The 19860-nt window shown below is 54.6% G+C and overlaps 2 protein-coding genes across 2 annotated transcripts; both read right to left on the bottom strand.

The window, feature by feature from the left end:
• Positions 1-688: 688 nt before the first annotated feature.
• LOC119106062 (phospholipid scramblase 1-like) lies at positions 689-5666 on the bottom strand. The gene is made up of 2 exons (XM_037229659.1): positions 5618-5666; positions 689-1335 (listed from the first exon to the last, which is right to left on the bottom strand). The coding sequence occupies exons 1-2, from the start codon at positions 5664-5666 to the stop codon at positions 689-691; spliced, it is 696 nt and encodes a 231-aa protein (XP_037085554.1).
• Positions 5667-7780: 2114 nt separating this feature from the next.
• Positions 7781-18742, bottom strand: LOC119106060 (uncharacterized; the record flags this gene model as incomplete). The annotated part of the gene is given in 6 exon segments (XM_037229658.1): positions 7781-9048; positions 9301-9599; positions 9798-10052; positions 11049-11375; positions 13499-13714; positions 18507-18742. Coding segments are annotated over 6 exon segments (1715 nt in total), but the record flags the coding sequence as incomplete, so codon positions are not given.
• Between the last annotated feature and the right edge of the window lie 1118 nt (positions 18743-19860).

Below are 19860 nucleotides of genomic sequence, written 5' to 3'. Positions count from 1 at the left end.
AGAGTGACAAATTTTGATCATTTGATAAAATTGCTGGAAGATTGTGCATGTTTAAACAGCTTAAATTAGAAGCCCTGAAAACATCCACGAGTAAAGTCACGTCAAGTACCGGTTTTAAAAGCTCCACAACTGATTCCTTGTTTTTTTCCTAAAACAGTTTGTTACTACAATCAACAGTTGTGAAGAAATATGGTTATGAGAAGTGAGCTTGGCCAGTCTGCAGAAGTTGAACATGTCTTCAAGTCTCACACAGGACTTACATGGTGAATAATGCTGTCTACAGCTTTTTTAAGGTCATCAGATGTATTTTTGGGCAACCTGTCAAAAACCAAGCAACATTGTTATTTGATTCAAAACATTTTACCTATGTACTCAATTTGAACATTGAAAATAACCTACTTGCATTTTCCACCATTACTTTACTTACAGTACATTACAGTATTACTTAACTTCCAGTACGTGATTACTTAACAGTACTTTCAGCATGGGCACGCACAAAAACTGAAGGCATCATATCAGTACAGCATAAGCATTGTGATAATCATCAGACCTCTGGGGATGAGTCAGGAACACCAGGGGGGGGGGGGGGTTCATATTTCTAACCATGGGCCTTTTCTTCAGCTGCACAGCATAGGAAAGTCACTTGGCTACATGTGATGTTTTGATGATCTAAAACATCACAGTGCAGTCATCCTTTCTCAAAGAACATGTAGTCAATGAGGAATGTAGCACCAAGCAACGTGGCTTTCACCTTCACGTCCAAGTCGGTGGGGAAGCTGACCCCGAAGGTGTCTGCGTCGGTGAACGCCTCCCTCACCAGACCGCCCCACTGCTTGGTGATCTCACCGACCGGCCGGCGGCCGTCGGCGGTCAGCACCCTGAACGCCACGTCCCCGCAGAGGGAACAGGCGCAGGCGGGACCCTCGATCGCGAGCACGGCGTCGCCGTCCGCGCTCAGCACGTCGAACGAGCTCGTGCAGACGGACCAGTTCTGGCGCACGCTGCCGAGCGGCGCCGGCCCAGAGTACGCCTCCAGTCGCTGCAGCCAGGCCTGGGGACAGAGACAGCCCTGGCAGCGGAGCGGCCGCTCCAGGCGGAGTACCTCACGCCGGGTGACGTCCGTGACGCGGATGTCGAACGGCCGCCCCGGTCCACAGCAGTAGCGCGCGCAGCATTCGCTGTCCTCCACGGCGACGTACAGCTGCTGGCCGAGCCTGTCCGTGATCGTATACTTGTTGGCCGTCTCGAAGCCGGTGAGGGCCTCCAGCAGCTCTACCCGCTGCTGGACGAGCAGCTGGTCCACCCGCATGAGGTACTCGAGGCCGGCGGGGCAGCCTGGTGGAGCCGTTGCCGCCACCATGAGCTCCCCGGCCATTGGCTGACCTTTGACTGACGACGGGTTGCCTCCAGGCTGTGGGTACCCTCCAAGCTGTGAGTAGCCTTCAGGCTGTGGGAAGCCTCCTGGCTGTGAGAAGCTCCCTGGCTGTGGGCAGCCTTCAGGCTGTGAGAAGCCTCCTGGTTGCGAGAAACTCCATGGCTGTGAGTAGCCTTCAGGCTTTGGGAGGCCTCCTAATTGTGAATATCCTCCAGGCTGTGGGGAATCTCCAGGTTGGGGATATCCTGCGACCTCTGGATAACCAGATTTTGCATAGCTTCCCAGCTGTGGCGAGCCTCGGGGTTGCGGATATCCTGCAGGCCGGGAGGAGCCTCCGGGCTGTGGAGAGCCTTCATGCCGCGAGTATCCACTCGGTTCACCATAGCCAGGCTGATCTCCGTGATCGGGTTCAGCGTTGTGTTCCTTGTAGGACATGGCGGTGTTGCCTTCGCCGTGGTTGCCCAGGGACGTGGTGTCGGCGGCGCTTGCGTGCAGTAAATGGAGATGGAGGAAATGGAGGAATGGATATGGAGAAATGGAGATGGTCCTTCGGGATGCATAGACAGTACAAACGGTCATAGGCTATGTTTTAGCATTGGCCTTGTTATGTGGAAAGGCGTTGCACTCAGTTTAATCGGTTTAATCCACGGTTACTGGATCTACGTTCAGTCGCTAACTGAGGCGGTTCGGTGACAAGACACGTGACGCAATACACTGGAATCTTTCGATATAGAGTGCAGGTCGCCGAGCCTGGGTAGCGAGTCGTTGACCGACGCCACCATGATGGTGCAGCACTTACAAATGTATGCCCCAATGCGGCCTGTTGCCAACTTTTGGCAAGGTGTGGCATTATTCCTGTTGGTTTAGGGTTAGAGCACCCTCATAGGCTCTATGCCGTGTACCGTTCCCATTGCTGATGGGGTGTTTTGCCTACTTAAAAGGTGCAGTTGCGAAACATGCTCTTACATTTAAATGAACGGATTTTGAAACAGAGTTGTTGGAATGAAATCCATCGCCGTGTTTAGTTGTTGAAGTCATGTACAATGTGATAACGGACGATTCGGAAAAGTAATCATGGCTGGTAAAATAGGCTATTTTAACACAGCTTTACCTACGCATTAAGCGAAGTTATTCCTAAAAAGCACAGTGGCGAAACATGCAGGCGTCCTCGTGTTTGTGTCTAAATGTGGGTTAATATCGAACGTTTCACGATTGTATAAACCGCAGACCGCGTTATGATGTGCAATACGCCCACTGCGACAAATTTATGATATATATATATATATATATATATATATATATATATATATATATATATATATATGCATATACTGGCGTCTCGTACTGCTCGCATAGCAAAAGGCATGGTTGCTCTCACCACAATATACAAATCTTAACAGCTGAGCGGATTAACGATGCAAGAAACGTCACATACCTAGTGCCAGAGGATACGCCATGGTTTGTGAGATTAAGGTGAAAAACTCTGGAATATGGGATGACCTAAGTCTTTCATGGCTGAACCCGTGCCAGTTCCCCACAACCAAAATGGGTGCGGCCTCTCATGACCGCCATAGAAGAGCGCCATCGGCGCCCCAAGTTGGCCTCTGAAGCGGCGCCTGCACTTGCCGATCTGAAAAGACGAGTGCGTCCAGTGCCTGCTGCCTGGATCCATCCCTGAATGACCTATGTACTGCTCAAATCAAATCATGCATTGCCTTTAATCAAAATGAAGTAGGCTAAATCTGGTAATAACAATGTATCATAAATATATAGTAATTATATATATATATATATATATATATATATATATATATATATTATCAATTACATCAAATCCAGCATTTACGGCATTGGCGATTTGTTCAAGACTTCGTGTGGTGTGCTTCTCGTTTTCGGTGTGTCGATATAGAAAATCACCAAACTGCATCCAATTTGTAATTCTTCGACCAGTTCGATGGTCATTTTGAAGAACATTATTGCATTCTAGACATGCGGTAACACACATTACATATATACCAGTTCTGTTTGCATCGTATTCCTACGAAGCACACGCTCCAGGCACTTGAAATCATAATGTTTCCAAGGTGCATGATCTCCTTCAGTGTACACTTCTGCAGGCTGGAGTTTGTAGATTTAACACCATGTAAATTTAAAAGGTTACTGTTTCGGTGACGGCATTACGGGGAGGGCGGGGGGGGGGGGGGGGGAGGGAGGGGGCGCGGGTTATCTTGCTAATCGTGTGCCGTACATTGTCAGTTACGTAAGTCGTCTGTTGTGTATGTTGATGGGCACCATGTCTCTGATGTTTGTGTTTGTTTCATGTTTCATTTCATTTCATTCAATGTTTCATGCGTGGTGAGGCGCCTGTGGTGTGGTATGCGCTAGTACAGTGTTGTTGATGACTAACGTGTTCCTGGTGGCGGGTGTCGTGGTGTGTACGCGCACGTGTTTTCGGTCCCCCTCCCTTAAGCGGGTTTCACAGTCCCCGTCGGTGTACTAAAAATAGGAAACTGCATTGGTCAGTTTCATCTTTCGGTTGGTTGAGGTTGTTTCTCATAATGAGAGAAAACGTTTTTGAACTTTTGTAACATATTATAAATCTTAGTTTTTCAGTTGATCATTGGGGGCGCAGCGTTTGCGAACAATGTCACGCAATACGTAATCATCGGTTTTCCAAAATGTTGTCATTCTCATGACGTTCCTGAGAGGCATTAGTTCTTTTGTCTTTTTTTCAGATAGTCATCGAGTAAGGACTTCGTAGCATTGTCTGAGTTACTATTTATGGATCCGCTTCTGGTAACCATTTGGCGCAGCCGGTTTAGCTCCCTATCGAAAGCATTCCGTGAATAATTTTTTTTGAAACCCCTGCGGATATAAGCCCGGGTGACCCATTTCCTGTGTTTATCTGGGCAGCCACCATTACCACCCCTGCATTCACCCTGGTTGGTGACTTTTCTGTAAACATTATCTGAAATTTACTATGTGATCAGTCGATCAGGAGGTCTAGAAATGGCAGTTTGTTTTTCACAATAAGGTCGGGCGTGAAATGCACCTGCCCGTCTACAAATATGCTTATGCGTATGTGGGGCTCCCAGTGGGGAGCCCATTGCAACTCCATCTGCATGGGCGTATAGGTTGCCTTCAGGGCATCTGAACGGAGCCTCTGATGTGCCCGTTCGAATCCTCACGCAACTACTACTGTACGACATACGACTAGTAAAGCAGCGCCCCCCCCCCCCCCCCCCCCGCTCACTCCCGTAATGTGAAGCCACCGGACCAGCAACCTTTTAACTTGTTGTAACTTTTTGTAGTGAAAATGCAACAAGTTTTGGTGGCATGGAAGTACCTTGAATCAGATCATGCAGCATGCAATTCTCATTCTTTCAAATGGCTCGAACGTGTGTGTCGTAGGAATGTGATGCAAGTCGAACTGTTATATGTGTACTGTGTATGAGTGGGTGTTTAAAGTGTAATAATCGTCTTGAAAATTATCATGGAACTCATCAAAATGTTCAGAAATGGATGACCTTCGGTGATATTTTAAATGGACACACTGGAAACGAAAAACACACCATACGAAGTCTCGAACATGCCTAAGGTCATAAAAGGCCTGACTGTTGGGATATACAACCAGCAGTGCGTACGAGAAAACCTCGCCCACCAAAACAATGATCTCTTGAAATTCCCTCAATATTCGCTCAATATTCCCTCTTTTATTCATATGCCTCCGAGAACCCTCTATATTAAACGCGAAACAGGTGTGTCGTTTCCTATCGCGCGAAATGTTTGCCTTTGAAACTGCCCACTTTCAACGCCAAATATTATTGGTCCGTCTGAAGTGCAGGTATGACTGAAACGTACCTTTTACAGGTGCCGTTTCGGGAGAATTCACTGACAAACAGAAGGGAATTATGAGGCACTACCACCGTCTCCTGAAGAAGGAGCAGCGACAGGCGGGGGGCAAGGCAGGCGGCGCGGAAACGACACAGATCAATCGCAGGTGAGTTGGACCGGAACCTCGACGTCTAAGGAGCGTTAGCCAGTGATTCAGCTGAGTGTAGTCCGGTGTCTCACTGTCCCGGTACGACTTACGACACCTGCCACGCCACCTGGTGTGCGCCACGCGGGGACCCGAGTCAGCGGAATCCTCCGCGAGGGCGGTGGCGCCGCCAGTGCGCTCGTGTCTCAGCTCTCTTTTCAAGAGCGGTCGCACGTTCTACGTTTGTGGACGGGGCGGTGTACCAGGCATACCAGTGGGAACTGCACAGTGGTCTGGCTCGTTCTCTCTCATTCTCCTTTCAAAGATGGCCCCTGTAGCATGAGATGCGGTACGGACACGTGGCCAGATACGCCCATTGCTCTCAGAGTCCTCGTTCACGGTTCTCGATTTCATGCCGCCTGGTGCCGAGTTCATAAGCCGGTGACTATTATCACTATTAGCTGACAGCTAGATCGGAGTAAATAACTGAACCGGCGGTGCCTGTGTTCAAGCTGCGTTTGCACGGTCAGTGTCATTGCGCTCAGCTTTCTCCTGGGAGGTGTCATTTTCATCTTGCAATAGAGTGCTAATCTCCACTAAAACGCAACACGAAAAGTGAATTTGACGTCTACGTTGTCAAGCAGGCGGTGGTGTCATTTTGTGAACCCCGGCTGTGTTCGTCCCGGGCAGCCGATCTTTCCGAATATTTCTTTGTTCTTGAGCTGAATGCCTTCACGTGAAGACATTCAGCTTCACGTGAAAGTACATGAGCTGATGCCCTCATGTCTTCTTAGCTGCGTTGTTTTACAGATTGTCAACTATAAGGCGTAATGTGATTGTTAACTACTTGTGTGCTAAGTTTATTCGGCTGTTACGCGGAAGACATCTAACCAAGCACATTGACTTTTCAGCATTGCGGAAAACAAGAAGCGGATGAAGATGACCGCATATCAGAGGGCGCAAATGATCTACGAAGCGAAAGAGGAAGAAAGGAGAAAACAGAGGGAAGAAGAAGAGCGACAGGAGAAGGAGCGGCAGACTGCTTTGAAGAAGTACCGGAAAAAGAAATTCGCGAGACTTCAGAAACTGACGCAGAAGACGAGCAAAGGCCAGCCAGTCATGAAGGGGCGAATCGAGGTCCTGCTTGAGAAAATCCAGGAAAACCTGTCCAAAGAGGACGGTTAATATATGTTGCCTCAGAGTGTCTTTTTGCCCCGCAGGCCTGCGATTGAGCGCTTGCCCAGTTCTGCTGGATCGCGCATGACCGCCCTTCCGCGTCACATGTCCGTGGGATGGCCGATACCCGACGATGCAGGGTCAGATGGACCGCATGCAGCAATGGCACGCGCTCGCTCAGGACGGCTCAGCGACTGAGGTGACAGCGTGTGCGGTGAAGCCAACACAGTTAGGAACAACTCTGATTAGCGCTGCAACTGGGAGCCGAAGGTAGCGTGCAATGTGGGGGTCTATTTGCCGTGTAAGGTGGCCAACCGACCCCCCCCCCCCCCCAACGCGCCCACGCCCACAGTTATTACCCGGTCGTAATAAGCGGAGTACTCACTCGCTGAATGTGTCGTTTCCGGCACCCCACACTTGATTCGTGACCGATGCACTGGGCATCGGACTCACGCTTGCTGAGGGTAGGCCCCAGTCATGCCGCGGCCCTCGTTTCTGACACGGGCCCGCCCGATGTACGTCTCTTATGACGTCATTACGCTACCGAATCTCAGTAAATGAATACGAATTTAGTTTAATTGCACTGCATCAACGACAAATTCTAAGATTATTTAGCACAGTGCTTAGAATTTTAAGAAACGACCATGTTTTTTAACTACGTTGTCCGCCCAGAAACCCGCTCGCCGCCCGCATCGGAGTTTTTTTTTTGTCCTGAAGGGATCCACGATATCGGAAGAGGCAATTGGGAACTCCCTTGTACAGAAACGTGGCTCGCTGTTACATCTACTGTGCACTAAGTGTATTCTCCTGCATTGTAATTTCCAATATCGTACCTTCGTCTTAACCGTTTGCCGGAAACGTTTGGGTTCTCCGAAAACCCGCTGGATGCTTATGCGGATTTCGAGAACAGTTCTCACTTTATCTTTGGGCTCGCGGGTGGCCCGGCGGGCGTCTGCGTGCGTCGTTCAGACGTTCTGGATGGTTGACCGGCGTGCCGTTCAGAGTGGTAGGTAGCTCATATGTAGAATAGAGGTAGCAGGAAACGTTTCTTCTTCCGGCAATAGCCTCTCTCAAGAGGGCAGCACTGTAGGGGGGTCTTAACCGCAGCGTGTGCCGCTCCTGGTGCTCTTTGAAGAGACGGCTGATCCTATACTACCTACCGGTCAAAATACATCATTTTTTTTTCATTTTTTGGTCTACAAACCAAGCATCGTTTCCCAGAGTTGCGTGGCCCAGTTTTGAAAGTCTTAATAACAGAATCACACAAATAACAGAATCCTGCGAGTGTAACAAACATATTTCTGATGATCACACACGCAGATGCATAACATAGGTGGTCGCAGAGACACAAGCGCTTCTCATGCTAGATGACGTAAAGTTTGTTCACAAACTGGCGGAGTGCAGCAGGCTGATCATGAATGGTACAAAGTGAAGGAAACTAAAAAATTGAGCCCACTACAGATGCATATAAAAATCGCTTTCATAGTGATTTTCACAACTTACAGGGCAACAGGGTGTGTCCCCCTGAATACGCCTCTGCAGGTGAACTAGGCGCAGGGCGGCGAACTGTGGCTTTACAGCTAGCGCTATATTTGCGACACACACAACAGTACTCTCGCACAACCCATGACGTGAAACGAATAACATCAAACTGGTTACAAAACGTGATTTGGTATAAAAATACTGTCGGCCCACGCTGCAGGACAAAAAAGGCATTCTCTCGACAGCACAAACGTTTATCTTGACTACCAAATAACTTCCATTCGCTTCAACACAACAATAATAAAAAGCATTGCAACGAAATGTATCTCATCATGTAACATATGTACATCCACCACACCGGCGGAGATCGTCCAGACACCACGAGTCATCTGCGGTCGTTGGCGGGGGTAGGCTGCGGCGCCAGCGTGCGGCAGCTCCGACCACAAATGATCACCAGTTAAAACTGTCTACCCTGTCACGGTGTGCGTGCCGCACGTGCGCGTTCCTCCGAGCAAGCTCTTGGCCGCCCGGGAGCGAGGGGCGCACGTCTTTCCATGCCGGCCCTATCGCCCCGGTTCGCCTCTCGTCACATGGTTACAACACAACTAACAGAAGCCGGCAGCGGCGGCGGCGGCGGCGGCGGCGGCTGGGCGGCTACCGCAGCGGCCGCACCGGTCCCAGGTTAAAGAAGGCCACGGGCCGCGGGCTGGGCCCCGTCTTGCCCAGTCCTTGCAGGCTGATGATGGGCAGCCCCAGCTGGCCCTGGCGCTGGTTAACCTGCGACACCGGCAGGAAGCCGCGCACGCCCAGCCCCTCCAGCTGCTCGCGGCTGACCTGGCTGAGGTCAAACACGGGCACCACCAGCTCGGAGACGCCGCGCGCCGGCGCCGGCGGCGGCAGCGCGGAGCCATGCCGCGTCTGCATGTGCTGCTGCAGCAGCGCCAGGTTCTGCATGACGATGCCGCACACGCGGCAGCGCAGGTTCTGGCTGGGCCCGCCCAGGTGCGCCTTCTCGTGCTGCGCCAGCGCCGCGGCGCTCGGCAGCACGCGCTCGCAGTAGCGGCAGGCGAGCGGGCCGCGCGGCGCCGGCGTGTCCGACGTCAGGTCGACGGTCGGCGGCCGCGACGGTCGCGACGCGCTGGTCAGCTGCACGCCCGGCGGCCGCGGCACGGCGAAGCCGTCGCCGCCCGAGCTCGACGCCGGCGTCAGCGAGATGCCGGCCGGCAGGTTGGGCAGGGAGAGCGGCGGCTGCGGCGCGGCGCTGGGCGCCGCCGCCGCCGCCGCCGGCGTGATCGAGATGCCGCGGTTGGCTAGGATGGAGGCGACGTCGGCGCCGGGTGCCGAGGCGGCGCCGCCGCCCGCCTGCGCGCCCTGCACGCTCAGCGTGATGGAGTCGCTGAGACGGATGGTCGAGCCGCCGGCGCCGGACGCGTACGCGCTGCCCTCCACGTTCTGGATCACGGGCACGCCCTGCTGGCGCCGCTGCACGGCGATCACCTGGCAGTCAGACTTGTCCGGCTGGATGGGAATGCCGGGTCGCGGCCGCTTGCTCGGGTCGTGGCCGACCAGGCCCGGCATCGGCCGCTTCTGCGGGCTGATCACGGACACGCGGCCGCCGGCCGGCAGGGGCTGGCCCGGCCGCGGCATGGCGCCGGCGCCCATGCCCATGCCGCGGCCGCGCAGCCCGTTGGCCATCTGCAGCTGCGCCAAGCGGCCGGGGTCGAGCGGGGGTCGGCCGCGCCGGATGTGCGGAAACCGCTGGCTGCCGGCCAGCCCGGCCATCACCGGGCCCGGCTGGCCGCCCATGGGCCGCAGGCTGGTCATGTGGCCGGACATGTCACTGTTGGGCGGACGGCCGATCGCGCCCGTCTGCATCTTGCCGTGGAACGTGACGCTGTGCGCCTTCAAGTCGCTGACGGAGTTCGCCTTGAAGGGGCACATGCTGCACTGCAGCGAGCTCTGGTGCGTCAGCAGATGCTCCTGCAGCGAGCGCACGTCCGGCAGCGGCACGTTGCACACGAAGCACGAGACGGTGCCGCTCTGCGGCGGCGCACCCGGCCGCACGCCCTGCGTCAGCGGCGGCAGGCCGGCCGCCGCCGGCTGCAGCGCCGGCGGCGGCCGCGCGCCGTCCGGCCGCGGCTGCAGCGTCGGCGGCGGCTGCGGCTGCGGCGTCGGCGGCGCCTCGTGTCGAAAGCTGCGCTCGTCTGGGATGTTGGCCGCGATGGCAGCCATTCGGATGAGCGGCTGGCCGGCGGCCGCGTCGCCGCCGGCGTCGGCCGCCGCGTCCGGCGCCGGCTCGGCTCCGTCACCCTCGCCGTCTCCGGCGGCCGGCACCAGGTCCTGCAGGCTGGGCGCCACCAGGTCGGCGTCGCCGGCTGGGGTGCCCGGGTCGGAGGCCACCGAGCGCGGCGGCGCCGGGCTGCCCGCCGACGCGTCCACGTCGCTGGGCGGCGCCGGCGGCGCCGACGCCGTCAGCCGCTGCTGGCCGGCGGCCGGCGAGCCCACCGGCAGCAGGCGCGGCAGCGGCGGCGTGGCCGAGCTGCGCGCGCCGGCGCGGTTCAGCGAGTCGAGCAGGCGCAGCACGTCGTCCTGCTCCTCGCCCTCCGCCAGCACGTCGGCCGTCACGCCGTGGTCCTCCCCGTCGCCGCCTCCGTCGCCTCCGTCGCCTCCGTCGCCGTCGCCGCCGTCGCCGACGTCGTGTCGCGCCGTCTCCTCGGTCGGCTCGGCGTCGCTCGGTAGACCGCTGTCGGCCGGCTCATCGCCGTCCGACAGCTGCAGCTGCGCGTACTCTTCCGAATCGAACGCCTCGTCCGGCTCGTCCGCACCTTCGTCCGCGTACGGGTCGTCTAGCTCGGTCGCCCCACCGTCCTCGGCCGGCGGCGGCTCGTCCCGATCCTGCGAGCCGTCGCCGTGCCAGGCCGCCACCTCGCCGTCGTCCGCCTGCCCGGCGTCGCCGGCCGGCTCGGCCGGCTCGGCGGGCTCGGCGGGCTCGGCGGGCTCGGCGGGCTCGGCGGGCGCACCGCCGTCCGCCGCCGCCGAGTCGTCCGCATCCTGCCACTGCGAGCTCTCGGACGACGGGCGCTCGGCCACGCCCTCGTCCAGCGGCCCGGCCGACCAGCGCGAGTCCTCGTCGGCCGCCGACAGCTGGTCCTCGTTGATGGTCAGGCCGTTGGACTCGTCGCCGCTGTCGGTCAGCAGCCGGCGGGGGTCGACGGCCGGCGACGGTGGCGCCTCTGGCGGCCAGTCGGGCAGCTGGCCGGCCGGCTCGGTGTGCGTTGACGGTACGCTGGGCGGCGCCGCGGTCTCCGAGGAGTCCATGCCCGAGTCGGAGCCGGTCGAGGAGCAGCCGTCCGACGGGATCACCTGGCGGCGCCGGGGATGGCGTCAGCTTAGCGGCTTACGAGAGCGACATGGCACGCTGCGCTCCGTGCTGGAGTGCGGACAGCCCTGAAAACGACGATCCATTCCCTCCGCAGATAGCTCTCCAACCTGGCCTGTGCTTGCAGAGCACCACAGTAGCCAAAACACACGGCGTTCAGACAGAATCTCCCTCACTCACTGCCTAACACAGCCATCCGGAGCGTTTTCCGTCCTCCAATCCATCCCGCCGCGGCCCGCGACTGGGCCGCGACCGGGTCCCGGCGGCGGGCCCCGGTCGGGACTTCCCGTCCGAACGACCCGAGCCCGGTCGATGGCTCGCCAGCCCAATCCCAATAAAGTAAAGTTCTGGGGAGGCGCTGCAGCCGGCCGGGCGCGGGCTGCTGCGCCCTGGCCGCAGCACGGCCGCGCAGACTGGCTGCCCCAGCAGGCGGCGGCTGCACGGCGGGGCGGTGTAACGTGCGGCGAGCACGCAGAAGTCAGGCTCGCGTTCAGTGTGTGTCGTCAGCGATGCCTATCGTCTATGCCAGATTCGATCGTCTGATATATTTTATGCTCGGATGTTGATAATGAACGTGACAAGCGCACAATGATGTTACACAACCCGATGCGCCGCATGCGGCCACACACACATGCCACACCTGCGTCAATGTGGCAGTCGAAGCCACATCGCTCGGATGAAGTCGACCCGATTTATCAGCGCTCAGCGTACCATACACCCTTCCCTTGCCCACATGGCCCCAGTGCAGCAGCTGCAGCGTTGGGAGGGTATGAGAGCTGCTGTTGACAGGGCCCGTCCGTGGCTGGCGGTGCCTCCGTCTGGTCGCACGCCCGGTCCGGTCCGGTGTCGGACGGCGCCACCTCTGACCTTCCGCTGGCCCCTGACCCCCGGCACACCTCCTGACCTCGGCACCACCGGTGTGGGGTGCAGCCTCGTCCCCGTGCCGCTCACGGCCTTGGACCCGGGGAGGACGGCGGGTGGGGAGAGTTCAGCGGCCTGGCGGCCCATGACCACATGGACTCGCTCCAACACGAAGGGGATGCTCTTTGGGAGCTTGAGCTTGGGGAGGAGCTCGGAAGGGCTTCTCAATGTTTCATAGACCGATCATGCATCCGTGGCCACCATAGCGGGCATCGCCTTCGTCCACTCCGAGATACCAGACAACAAAAACGTAAAAGGGACTTTCGTGGGAATCATATCACGGGACACATACAGCACAGTAACACACGTCTGTTGTCAAAAAATAAAATAACACCGGCTAGCGTGAATGACACCAACAGACTTGCTAAAGATAATGACACACACAGTTGGTGCGCATTGCATGATACCGTTGCCAGCTGGAGGTCGGTCACCACGCCAAAGCCTTTGATGCTGGGTGCCAGAAGAAAGGTCAATCAGCAGCCCGCCGGCCCGTCAGCCCATACAGCAGGGCACTGTGACCTGGTACGGACACACTCCCCACAGGTCTGGTGCAGCCCTGATTGCTATCACGCTTTCAAGGCCGTCTCAATCCCATGGCAATTCTGACGATAATCCCGGACCCCACCGTGCGCCACCCTCGATCCCGGTCTGTCCCAATCCCAGCCCCTCACGACCCCACTCCGCCACAACCCAATCCGTCCCGATCGCCCCCGTTCATGCACCAGTCTAAATGCATCCCGTCGGGCACGACCACAGCCAGGCCTCAGAGGGGCTTAGCAGCAGCAGCTGGGCCGTTCCTGGCCGGTGTCCCAGCCGGCTTCCCTCCCCCTCCCCGCCAGCGGCCTCACCTCAGCAGCGGCGGGCGGGCCGTTCCTGGCCGGTGTCCCAGCCGGCTTCCCTCTCCCCCTCCCCCCCCCCCCCCCCCGTCAGCGGCCTCACCTCAGCAACGGCAGTCGGGCCGTTCCTGGCCGGTGTCCCAACCGGCTCCCCCTCCCCCCCCCCCCTCCCCGTCAGCGGCCTCACCTCAGCAGCGGCAGTCGGGACAGTCCTCGCCGCTGTCCCAGTCCCCCCCCCCCCCCTCATAAGCGGCCTCACCTCAGCAACGGCAGCTTGGTCATTCCTAGCCGGTGTACCAGCCCCTCCCCTCCCCTCCCCTCCCCCCCCCCCCCCCCGCCAGCGGCCTCACCTCGAACTGGTGCGGCAGGCCGTTCTGCTCCTGGCTGCTGCGGCGCAGGGTGAGTTTGAGGGCGGCGCCAGCCGCCGCACCGATTGGAGGACGCTCCAGAATGACCTGCGGCTCCGGCCGCCGCGCCAGATGGTGGTACAGGTGGTGGTCGTGGAAGTAGCTGAAGCTGGGGAAGCTGTCGATGCCGCACGCGGTGCAGCGCAGCCGGCGGTCAAACTGTGGGCAGAGGGAACGGAGCGTTGCCGGCGGAGAGAGCGGTGCAGTGCGGCGAGGCAGAGAGAGGACAGAGCACGAGCAGGCAGGCGGGGCCCTGAAGACGGACTGTGGACGTGAGGAAGATTTAGGTCCTCGACAACCCAGGGGCGCCGACAGCAGGGATAATGCGACAGCTACCTACATCCCTTTCCTGGAACGTGGTCCACGGCGCATTGCAAACGTCAGATATGATAATTCGTCCCGCCTCGTCTTGGTGATCGCCCATTATTGATGATAGCACGAACAAACTACCTGATGTTCACACCGACGCAATTCAATGCAACACCAGACTCATTCGGGAGATACTAACAGTGAGGTTTATAAATGACAGTAGCACATAATACACGCCAGACACGTCTGATCTGTTGGCCCATCGCCAACGACCCCATCGGACCCATGTTCGCAAATGTCATCTACGGAAGCCGACCAGGAGTGTGGTCAACAGGAGGGTCAAAGGGGTCGTGCCCTCCCCCCCCCTCGAGTCAAACGACAAGTATTAGATACTGGGTGATCGTGCAGAAATTCCGTCCAGAAAATGTTATATTTGCCTTCTCCTGAGAATGACTTCAGCTCCGTGCCGCAACGAAATAACCAGTTGTAAAAGTTGCAAACTCATTGTGAGCCTTACCGCAGTATTATTTTTAGACAGGATAAGTGGCATCAATGGCTTGCTTGAGAGCTGATAGCATCAGAATCCTCACTAAGCACATATGTTTTGTGCAAACTGCCCGTCATTCCCCCAACTCGTGCAAGCTATCGAATATTGTCGTCGCCGTCTGCCGACCGAGCCACATTGAGGAATGTATCATGTGATGCTGCACACATGCCTATCTGGTAAGCGTTCCAATTTCATATAGAACCATGAAATACGGCACAACGCAATCGTAGAAAGGCGACAACCGCATCACGTGATGACGATTTGCGTCGAGGCTCCATCCGTCTCCTCACTTCATTCGAAACGAATCCAGCTTGCTAACTGCTATAGTACTGGGCCATACCCCAGTCAAGTACTTCGTGCTGCTTGCCACCACTTAGGGTCAGCATTTGCAAACTGTCATCGCATGAACAATGGACTATGGTTCTCACATGTAACCAACGAAACATTGTATTACTTCCACGCTTTGAAGTGGACCAAAGATTGACATCTTTATCCAAATACTTCGGAGGAGAAAAGAATCGATCCTAAATCTTACCGGAGCAAGCCTTGCATGCCACACAATCTGACCAAAGCTCCAAAGCATCAGCTCGCAACAACAGTCTAAAATAAAACCTCTCCTGCAAAATGGTGAATGACTAAACAAAATTATCCAAAAGCTATCTTCTTAGCAACTTTACTTGTATGGCAGTACACGCCCCTCACATTTCGATACATCATATACCGCAAGGCAACTCTAAACTAGGTAACGCGCTCCGGGCAATTTTACACAGGGCAAGGTGTACCAAATGCGGCAGCTAGGTAAAATACAATCTTAAGAACAAAATGGTGTTCTTTAACATTGCACCACATCTAAGGTACTTTCAAAACAAACTAATTACATGAAATTTGCGGGTAACATCGGCTTTTTAAGACCCAAAAAAGTTGATGGCAACGGTTGGCTATGGGCATAGAAATTATGTCTATGGCGGCAATGGCCAAGAAATGGGAGCTTTAGGGCATATAATCTGGCGCATGGTAGACAAAACGTTACATGCCGTTTCCACGGCAACAGCGTTGCGTGCTTTCAAGGCAAGGCTATCTAACGAGGTAGAACCGTCCGGTCCGAAAAAGTGGCAACATCGAGCTTGCGTGAGAATAGAGGTAGTTTGGAAGCAAAGCCTGCATGACGTCAAGTATACCAAATTTGATGACGTCAGTAGTACGGAGGCCTCTCAGGTAGCCAGCTGACTGCTACGCAACCCATTAGTTCGAATGGCGACTATGTTTTGGTGGCGTGCGGCTGGCGGTTCCCCGTTGGACTGAGAAGAAATTATCCGTCATTTCGCTATTCACACACATTTCTGGAAAGAATAGTGAGTCCTGGAACAGTTTAGCCTTTTCAGAACGTACGATTTTTTCATGTATGATGATATAACACGGAGTTATATGTCATGCGGCGTTTGTGGTGTGTTGCATTCCATGACCAGGCTTGTCCAAGACTGGCTTGTCGTTAGATAGCATGCTTGTCTGTGCCGTTTGTGCCTGGTGGCAGAGTTGGACAGCTCAACTTGCATAATTTGCTCTGTCTATAGGTGTGATTATATGGGCATTTGCAATACTGATTTGTAATAGCTCCCACTCCCCTTATCACAGTGATGTGAGTACAGTTAGGTAAGTGCAGTAAAACCCTATGATATTGGCCTCATGATACTACAGTCAAGTGTGTTTTACTTCAGGGCTTGTACACATATGCATAATAAAATATTCACAGACCGAGCATTTTAAATGCTACCAATCGTTGAAGACAAACCACACAAGAGATCTCTCGTACGAGGCGTAGTCATGGCAACTGATCGCAACCCACTGATGTGAAGCGCCAAGCAACTGCGATACGCGATGCGCTACAAACGCCGCATGACGTTTAAACCCTAGTTACATGGTCAATACGGGACCTGATTATCAAATAGAATATTGGCAGTTTGCATCATGGCGGAATGTATTTGCAATCGCAAGTCACAATCTGAATATGAATGGATTGGGGTATATATCTAATCATCTATCTTGAATATCTGCATCATGTATGGCTAACAGCGTAATGGTGTGCATAATGTGCGGCAGCCTGTTAAGTCAATAATGTAGGCAGTTCAGAGTCTGATAGTGTGAGCAATGGTTGGTGGTATGCTATGTTGCCTAACGTTCTTCCACCAAAAACTACTTCCCCTTTTATTCATGTGTATCTCCAGTTGTAAGGTGTTTTACAGACTGAGTGCTTGGCTGGCCAGCTGTGGGCGCAAGGATTTACTGAATCAGTCAGAACTCAACATCAAAGCCGCCCCACCAACCCAGTCCAGTTCGGTCTACCGTTCTGCTGCAACAGCCGGCAGTGGCTTTGATGAGACGATCCCTGGAATTACCACAAGCGAGGGATTCGTCCATGTTCGTTTTGCATGGTCCAGAGTGCCGTGGAACGTTCCAGATATTTCTCAGGGTGGTGCTCAAATCATCGTTTAGGGAGCACTGCTTCTTTACTTGTTATTTCTTGTGACGAAAATTCCTGATCTGCCAATCAAGTCTTGCGGACTAAGTGCCTATCCACGCAAATGCATCAAAATGTGTGTTTTAGTATTCACTCGGCAAGCCAAGTGAAATCGGCTCCGGATTACAGTTCACTGTGGTGCGTTTACTGTGGTGTGTTTATGAGGGGCACAAAATGACTCCGCACTCGGCGGGGGAGGAACATTTGGACAGCCCAATGACATGAACGATCGCGAATATGGATTCACCCAACCCACTACGAAATTCCGGTATCCCTCAGACTTACGCCCAATTCAGTCAGATGAAAAACCACAAAAAGATAAAGCGAATAGGCTGCGGCATGCGACATGTGATGTGGCTAGAACGGAGTTAGAACAGCTGAGCGCAAGTAGGGAGTGAGGGAGGGGGGGGGGGGGGGGGCGGTATCTGATCATTGAGGAGAGTGAGCGCTGAGGAGCTTAGTAGTTTGAGTACGGAGAGATACTGAAAGCAGATGGAGTGTGGAGAGATACTGGAAGTAGATGGAGTGTGGAGAGATGCCCTTAGTACTCGGAGTACGAATAAAACCATTAAACACGTTACAGATTGTCAAAAATAAATTTTCGTCACCTAAGCGCAGCAGTCTTCCTAGTGTTCCTGGACTTAACAGCATATGCTAGAATAATTCATGTTCGTGGCTCTGGGCAATCATGGCTGCCTTCGTACGCCTTCACAAAAACAAAACTGCGATAGATGCGTCGAGCCCACTACCCCTGAATAAGATCCTAGAAAACGCATCCAGGACACAAAAATTATCATGTTTCGAGACCACTTCCATGAAACTTCAGGTTACAAAGAACAGACAGAGCTGTGAACAGCACTCCCTAACTTGTATAGCAGCCACGCCAATGTGCCGGCTGCAAGTCAGTCATAAAGCGCATGCTCGGAGAACGCTAACCAATTCACAGCAATGCATGACGACTGCTGCTGTAAATATGAAGAGATTAACGTAGCACGCATCGAAGCCCCAGGGCATGGATATTTCAACGGATTGTCATTAAATGAATTATGTGTTTTATGGACATTTTCATTGCAGGGTCTCATACCATTTGTTACCGAAGCAAGTCGGTCATATAGTCCTCACATCATATTGTTAGACGTGGGCTTGGATAACGACAACGTGATCTGAACATGAAGCGCCCTCTGGTAATGTGGAACAAAGAGTGCGGTGGAACTTTAGCCACGTCGCTACCCCTGATATCAGACAGGCTTTGATCTCAATTTTTTGTGTTGTGAGTTCAGAGTTCTCAAGAAGATAGCTATCGGCCCCCGATTTCAGTTTAACCAGGGAGCACTGGTTAAGCGACATTATCAAGCAAAGATGGTTATTATGTCAGTGCTCGACGTTTCGAGCTGCACCAATGATCACCACGTTGTACCATGACCACTGGTCATAAATATTCATCACAGCACCAAGGCCAAGACACCAACGAGACCAGACGGAACCAAGGCAATCGCACCACAGTTCCACAACATTGGCGCTATGGGCCTACCTACAACTAAGGGGCGCTTGGCTCGCGGGCGGGGCGACCGCGTACAAACCTTGGCCGGGGCGGGTTTCCTGCGTCTCTTGAGAGTCACGTGGTGCTGTTTGATGTGGTCGGAGAGCTGGGCCGAGGTGGCGCAGCGCACTGGGCAGCGGCGGCAGGCGACGGGGTGCGTCACCAAGTGACAGGTCATGTGCCGCACCAGGTCCTCGTGCAAGGCGAACCGCTCCTGGCACACGTTACACTCGCTGAAGAACGCGACCAGCACGGGCTCGCTCGGTCTCGGAGATGCTGCAAAGAGATGAGAGACTGGAGGTGACAGGTGACGAGGTCCTGCGTGGGTCCGCCTGTCGTCGAGACTGTCGCACGTCCGAAAGGCGAGACATGTGGTGCGGGGGTGAAGTCTCTCACTCGGCCGGGCTCGTCGCGTCCGTGGCGCACGCGTCATGGCGAGATGCGCCTACGAACGCCATGAGAGGCTACACTCTACCTCTAGGGGCCGTCCCAGCGCATCAGAAAGGTAGATCGCAAGTCCCCTGTCCGATGGTGATCACCCCGCGATAACGTAAATCTTGGGACTGACGTCCATGGGTGACGTGGAGGCAGCTTTGACGTTAGCATTGAACAATGACGTTGAGAAACGCAGGGCACAAAATTGATCAAGCGCTGAAGGATTAAGTCAGGCACAAAACTGGAGTAATCACAGTAACCCATGCGCCACAACTACACACTCCACACAACAAAGACATCGCATCGCGCGAATTGCGTAAAATGTCACAAGCCTCCGACACTTAGATCAAAGCGGTTCAAACAGCACAACAAAATGGCTCTACATAGAAATGTTCAAAGAATCTAACGGCTGAAAACCACCCAACAAACATAGATGTTCAAAACCATTCAACAAATTACCACGTCCGAAACCGTTACACAAATAAAACTGTCCTCTCAACGAATACGAATCGCTGACATCCAACGCAAAACAACACAATGAGCGTGTACACTGGGCCCAACTACACACAATAGAAGAAGGGGACCAAAAGTGAAATAAAAAAGAGCATTCCGCACATTTAAACAAAGACATAACGGAACATGTCCATGAGCAAGTCAACCCATTCGAAACGTATGAGCGCAAGGCAAGGAGTCATACGGCATTGCGCGCTCGAATGGCGAGATGACGTTTTAGGCATCGCTGACCACCATAAATTGGAGGCAAAAACCTCTGTTCAGCGGATGCAGACGCCACAAAGATTTCGCTTGGGGGGGGGGGGAGGCATTAGATGTGCCGGAGGTGGCCACCCCAATACAATCCTTACAATAGAATCGTTGCTGCCGTCAAGCCTGGCAACCCCACCACACTGGTAACTGCCATGTTTGCAGCAATTTTCGCTAAAACACTCGGGAGTAGGGAT

The sequence above is a fragment of the Pollicipes pollicipes genome, unplaced genomic scaffold, assembly GCF_011947565.3.
Source record: "Pollicipes pollicipes isolate AB1234 unplaced genomic scaffold, Ppol_2.1 Scaffold_6138;HRSCAF=7277_pilon_pilon_pilon, whole genome shotgun sequence".
NCBI lineage: Eukaryota > Metazoa > Arthropoda > Thecostraca > Pollicipedomorpha > Pollicipedidae > Pollicipes > Pollicipes pollicipes.
The sequence above is the reverse complement of the archived record's forward strand: the minus strand, read 5'-3'. Positions and strand labels throughout refer to the sequence as shown.

What these genes read in the sequence shown, in the direction of transcription:
- LOC119106062 (XM_037229659.1), bottom strand. Translation starts at nt 5,666, where the DNA reads ATGAGAGAGAACGAGCCAGACCACTGTGCAGTTCCCACTGGTATGCCT. An exon ending in AGTTCCCACTGGTATGCCTG is followed by an intron (nt 1,336 to 5,617) that starts GTACACCGCCCC and finishes CGGCTCCACCAG; the next exon opens with GCTGCCCCGCCGGCCTCGAG.